This window comes from Limulus polyphemus, unplaced genomic scaffold (assembly GCF_000517525.1).
Source record: "Limulus polyphemus unplaced genomic scaffold, Limulus_polyphemus-2.1.2 Scaffold4268, whole genome shotgun sequence".
NCBI classification, from domain to species: domain Eukaryota; kingdom Metazoa; phylum Arthropoda; class Merostomata; order Xiphosura; family Limulidae; genus Limulus; species Limulus polyphemus.
In genome coordinates this window covers 16,928-23,954 of record NW_013669878.1, presented here as the reverse complement: position 1 = coordinate 23,954, position 7,027 = coordinate 16,928, and the positions used below count along the sequence as shown (strand labels likewise).

General features: G+C 33.4%; 1 protein-coding gene across 1 annotated transcript in view; it reads right to left on the bottom strand.

The window, feature by feature from the left end:
• LOC106470887 (DNA polymerase delta catalytic subunit) overlaps positions 1-7,027 on the bottom strand; it is a gene marked incomplete at its 5' end in the record, with an annotated part of 29,865 nt that overhangs the window by 6,425 nt on the left and 16,413 nt on the right. The window contains 3 exon segments of the mRNA XM_013931463.2: positions 852-965; positions 3,670-3,905; positions 6,661-6,813. Of these exon segments, the coding sequence (XP_013786917.1) occupies positions 852-965; positions 3,670-3,905; positions 6,661-6,813 (503 nt within the window).

The window sequence follows — 7,027 nt, the reverse complement described above, 5'->3', positions numbered from 1 at the left end:
AAAGGAAGACACTGCCATCCCTAATTTTGAACCAATAAAGGGAAAGGAAGACACTGCCATCCCTAATTTTGAACCAATAGAGGGAAAGTAAGAAAATGCCATCCCTAATTTTGAACCAATAAAGGGAAAGGAAGACACTGCCATCCCTAATTTTGAACCGATAGAGAGAAAGGAAGACATCGCCATCCCCAATTTTGAACCGATAGATGGAAAGGAAGACACTGTCATCCCTAATTTTGAATCAACAGAGAGAAAGGAAGACGACTGTCAACTCTTGGGTTACTCTAATCAAATAGTGGGATTTGACTGTCATTCTTATACTACACACACAACCACAAAGAACAGGGTAAGATTTTGTTTTAATGAAGTAGGAACCCGAACCCTTAGATTCACATTATCCAGCAGGTCATGTCTTGTCCAAATAGGAATGAAAAAGACTACAATCAGAGCAAAGATTATCTGTATGTCTTTATACTGAAAACCATTTTGCATTACCGATAGTGTTTCTTGTGGTGTTTGAACAAAATAATCCACTAGCTAATAGTGATGCACATCAAATACATTAGAATAAATTCAGTAGTAAAATCTTTAAGACTAAGGGGTAATGTGATTTTCACATCGATGTCTTGTGTTACTTACATATTTTTTAAACATTTTTGGTGGGCCCAACTTTCATATTTAGAGGTGTTTTTTTTTGTTCTTTCTAAATCAGATTATAAATTATACACAAATTCTACTATACAGAGAATAATCACCAGCTGGTTTTTTGGGTCACACACATCATAGTCAAAATGTATTGAAACTTTTTTATATCCTACTCCAGAACTGAAGAAAGCTATCTATTTACTCACTTTCATTATCCAACAAAGCCTTGCAACCAATGCAAGTGGCTCGTTTCTTCGTGAAGGCTGCTAAAGCTCCCACTTTTGACATAACTACAGTTTTCGTTCTTGTGTGATCTCCCTCTAGAATAAACAGTTTCGAAATGTCAGAGTATGCATTACTCACTAAAGACTAAATGTTTAAGAGACACAAACCTTGACCTTAAAATATGTCTTAATACCAAAGAAAAAATAAGTATAACGTTTGGTTTATATATCCTAAACTGTTTTAAAAAATTACAATAACCTACCTAGGTAGTGTGAAAATAAATAATTTTTTAGACGAAAATATTTCATCAAATTTATAGGCATCTGGAGATTATCCATAATTGAGAGTTAAAAATTTTCTAAACGTAGTGTATTATTAAACATTAAAATAGATTATGAAAGCATTTTTAATCCTTTTCAATTAAACTCAGACTATTATTAGAAGTAAACAATAAATGACTTTCAGAGATCACCTTTGTTTTCGTATAAAACATAGTGCACAGAGCAATGTTTTAGTGCGAAACAATCATGTGGCACTAAAGCAAGAATGATATTCCATTATTAACATCATTAACCCATATATTAACACTATAACAACAGTGGAACAATTCAGTACAAGCTCTGTGGAACAACTGAAGCACATCTAAGCCTGCACTATAGAAGGAAATATTTCAGAATCATCACTACAGAAAGATTAAAATATAATAAAAAAACAAAATGTGGTCACAAAAGGATTGAGCGTGCGACTTACAGGAACAAAATCAAAATTGGCAGCCAAACTCGTAACTACATTTATAGCATTGATAAGAATTTTATAGCAAATATTCATTCATTAGTTAGCCAGGCCATGTTCTTAGTTCAACTTGAGACATGATAGTGGGTAAAACGAAAAAAACACATGGTCTTGAAATTTGGCATGTGAGGTCAGGGTCCAGTAGAACACATCAACTGAAAATGTGAAGTTAATATGGATTACCACAGTCCAAGCTACAGACAGTGGAAAATCGCTAAACTATCACTCCTGTTAATAACAGACAGTGTTTCCTGCAGGTTAGTTTGGCTGTGTGATTTGATCATTCAGTCCAAGCTGTGTAACAAGAACAAAATATGAAATACATTTAAACTTTCACTTACTAGTAGAATAGCAAGTATAAAACATTCCATTTCTAGCTTAATAATCCAATTCATACTTACAATTAAGATAACATGAAGGAAAAATTTTGAGCTATTAATAAAGTTAGGGCCTACTTTAGCATTCGTCATTAAATCATCTCTACCTATATATTCATCTCCACCTGTATATTTACACAAGCTAGACATCTCCACCTGTATATTTACACATTCTAGACGTCATCTCCACCTCTATATTTACACACGCTAGTCGTCATCTCCACCTGTATATTTACACACGCTAGATGTCATCTCCACCTCTATATTTACACACGCTAGATGTCATCTCCACCTCTATATTTACACACGCTAGACGTAATCTCCACCTGTATATTTACACACGCAAGATGTCATCTCCACCTGTATATTTACACACGCTAGTCGTCATCTCCACCTCTATATTTACACACGCTAGACGTAATCTCCACCTCTATATTTACACACGTTAGTCGTCATCTCCACCTGTATATTTACACACGCTAGTCGTCATCTCCACCTGTATATTTACACACGCAAGACGTCATCTCCACTTGTATATTTACACACGCTAGATGTCATCTCCACCTGTATATTTACACACGCTAGACGTCATCTCCACCTGTATATTTACACACGCTAGCCGTCATCTCCACCTCTATATTTACACACGCTAGCCGTCATCTCCACTTGTATATTTACACACGCAAGACGTCATCTCCACCTGTATATTTACACACGCAAGACGTCATCCCCACCTCTATATTTACACACGCTAGATGTCATCTCCACCTGTATATTTACACACGCTAGACGTCATCTCCACCTGTGTATATATATATATATATATATATAACATATGTATACATACACCAAATTCTCACACACTATTTAAATGCTTAGCATCCAAACTTTTGTGGTCAAAGCATTGCTATGGTAATGGAAACAAGTTGGAATTCTCAATATCTGTGGCACTTGAAATTCTTTTAGGCAGGATTAGATTAAAATAATCTATGATACCTTTTCATTAGCTATATTTTTGGACATAAGCAATACCAAGCATGGGGTGTGCGTATACCCGATTCGATTTTATTATTCCTCAGGATCTCTACCAGCCTACCCTCAAATTGAAATTCTGTTAGGCATGATTATAGTAAGTTAATCTATGAGACCTTGGGTGTGGTGAAATTCACCAACTCAAAGGGAGTCCAAAACTGTAATTAAATTTAAATTCGGTCAAGAGATGACAGAGCTATGAGCTAAAAGTTTGTACTTAAAAACCTTAGAGCCATTCTATCAGCTGCTATGCTACAGTTAATAACCCTTTCACGAATGATAAGGGGTTAATGATCATCATAAAATTAAACTGAATATCATAACCTTATAAATATTTATATTTCAGTTAAGTTGAGTTAAAAAGTTTAAAGTGTTATGTCCTTCCTTTCTAAATGAAGAGAAGTTCAATGCAATCAAGTAAGAATATAAAGAATATAAATCAAAATGATTATTTCAGGATATAATTAGTTTTTTTTTCAACTTTTAAGTTATACGATGACTCTAAAAGTCAGTTTTCTGAATAAGGCTAATTCACGTTACACTTTAAGCATAAAATGTTTTAAAACTCAAATCAAATTTTAAAATCACTTTGTCTCACTTAAAAGGCAGGACTTTGCTTTATCTTCTCCCAGGATGGGTTCAAAAATTCGGAGCAGAGGCTTGGAGATCTGGTTTTCCAGGTAGTACTGGGTATCAATTGGAATGTTATTCTCTAGAACAAAAATGGGGTCTTCAGACTTGAGGTATGCCGCTGTTCCTTTACTAGCAGCAATGATAACATAAGGAACTCTGTCACCAAGATTGGGTGCACTTCCTGGGTCTCGTTTTTTCATCCTGGATAATGAAAAGCAATCTGATACAGTTTCATTGTTTAATCACCTATATGGTAAAAATTTTTCTGGTAACAGACACAAAATATTTTACTTTGCTTTAGCATAAAGCTACACAATAGACTTTCTGCACTATCTGTTGTGGGTATCAAATCCAAAATGTTAGTATTTTAAGACCTGAGCTACAGGGATGGGCAGGTGTGGCACTAATAACCATGAATCATGTCAGTTGTTTTTGAAATCGCATCCTTAGTTAACTGCTATCTAATTTATCAATACAAAAACAAGTAACATTTCATTTGTTTTTTTTTAACTATCAGAGCAAAAACACAGTAAAATTTGAAACCTTCTGGGAAATACAACATAAGTGTTGGTCAAATGATTCCAAAACACAAGAGGCTATTTTTAGCCTCATATCATCTATGAGACGAAGTAAGCACACTGGAAAAGTTGGGACTAACAGGCATTTAAAACATGTATTAATACATATATTGTATAGTTATACATCATAGGTATCCCCCCAAAAAAACATGTATTAATAGTTTAACATAAGTTAGAAAGATTGAGATCATAAAAGAAAAAAACAGAATCATAAACTATGAAATAAAATTACACAAAAACAGGTGACATTTGAGTCACACTGATAACAATAACTTGAAACAAAACCACTTATAATAACTAACGAGTGAAAGTAAAGAAGAATGTAAGGTGTCAACCACACTATATCTGTTACCTCTAGTGCTGACAAGGTTGTTCACCTAATATCAAGGCTCATCAGGCTGGCTGGGATACAACAGACAAAGTAGTGGACGAGATGTTCTTTATGTCAATCCTTCTTACCAATAGAAAGAGCAGATTTCCCACTCTTTAGCTAACATGACCAAGAAACATTAATGATGTATTGGTTTGTATGGATGAGGTAGAAACAAAGCTTAGTCAATTGTCGAGAGTGGGGTTCCTAGCATTTGGCTATACTTTCTCACCCTATATATATTGACTCTCTCAACATAGGCTCGGTCAATTTGACCAACCACGTGACCTCTTTGTACTTGTTTAAAGTCTATATAGATTAAATAACTTCCAACTTTCAATATAGTGTGTATATCTTCACAAAATTTAGCAGTTAACATTACAAGTCTTTCAGATACAAAAAATCATTTTTTTAGTGAAGTATTTCCAATAAAATAAAAAAAAAAATTGTCCATGAATATATTGAGTATTTGTTTTGAATAGTCTGTGTGCAAAGTAATTTTCATGTTAAAATTAAAAACACTTTTCCTCATCTCAAAAATCTCAAATTTCCTTTCTGTAATCCCTAAACCTCCTAAATGCACTTCAAGCATTTTTTTTTTTCAGTAAAACTTTTGTTTACCTGTTATTTTCTCTACCCTCTTTGAAAATGGGATCGGTCAATTTGACCGACCTTGTAACCACTAAAAAAACAAAACAAAATAAACCTAAATTACCCTCTTTCTTTCTAGAATGACTTCAAATTATAACATGAAACTACATTCATTTATTCTAAGTAGCTCTAAGTTCATAACAGTATACATCTATTTATAATTAAGTTTTATTCTTATATTGCCCTTTGAACCATATCTAACTACTATGTGTGCCATTATAAGTTGTAAATCACTCAGTGAACATGCAGCTCACGTTACACTATTGAATTACATTACCCACGAGCTGCTCACGTGCATGCCTTATGAACCATTTTGATTATATTATTATTATTACTTATCTTACCTAATCTTAAATAACTTAAAAAGATCCGGATTTTTATATTTTAGTTACTTTTATAATAATAAATAAAGAATAAAAATGAAAAACAAAAAATAAAGTACTTATTATTATTATTAGCTAAGATGTTATGCTATTCTAATAGGTATAACATAAAAAGTAGTTTAATAAAATTTTGAATGTAAGACACTAAAGCCTTGTGTCATGCTCAGTAAAGGGTACCCAGGACAATAGGGTTAATCAACAAGAAAAACTTCAAGACACAAAGTTAGAAAGATTAAGAACACGGAATTAGCTAATGTTTAGGGAAATACAATTTTCAGAATAGGAACATCAAATATAGAAGAAAACCAGGTTCACAGTAATGGCCATATTACAGACTATAACAAGAAACATGTTGAATAATAGTGTATAATCTTGTAGGAAAGAAATTACTTCTTAATAACTAGGATTTTGTCTCAAAAAATCAAGTACCACAGAGTTATATGTTGCAACTAGGTTGGGCACGAAAGATAAACTATATATATCCTACTATAAAGGTGATCCATCATGTTTGCACATGTATGTTAGCATCAACCACCCAGAGATTGCTGTCTCGATCACTATAATTTTTTTTGCATGGTAACTGGAAACCCAACTGACAGTGTACACGGGCTATATTACCTTAGGGTTTTTTTACCTGAGAAGGGCAACTATTATCTTCTAGAAAACAGAATATGTAATTAGCATCCTTTATACAATTTTACTTTCTTAATGGATACCCTAAACTAAACATGTTTTAGGAACTGTGATGATGGTAATGTGTAAGATTACTCTCTTCATGACTGAGTTAGGAATCAAAAGGTAATAAAGATATAAACTTCACATAATGACCCTGTCACTCTTAACTGTCTATTTCAATCCAAAAAACAGCATCATTTAATACACACAAAAAAGCAGACCAAATGGCTCATACTGTTTAGGAACTTGTGCATCAAGAACAAATGTTAAAAGACTGATGATCCGAGAGAAAGTCTGACCTGTGTGCCAACTCAACGTGTGCTTGCTTCGCCGAATATTCATCATCCGTTTTAGTCAGCTCTTTGGTGATAACCAGTTGAGATATGTCTACTCTACTACACAGGAGGTCAGAAATTATCTGTTTGGCATACTCTACTGCTCCACTGGGGTCTCTGAAACAAAAATACTTCAAACTGCATGTGGAAAACTTGTATATTTACACACTACTGTATGTAATGCATGATTAATTCAAACTTCTTGGAAAGGTTTGAATATACAAATGTATATAATAATTTTAAAACTACTCATACTAGGTTGAATAAATAGAGTTGTTTAAACATTTGTTTAACAACAAGTAAAAGCTTGGAATGGTCTATTCTTTCATTG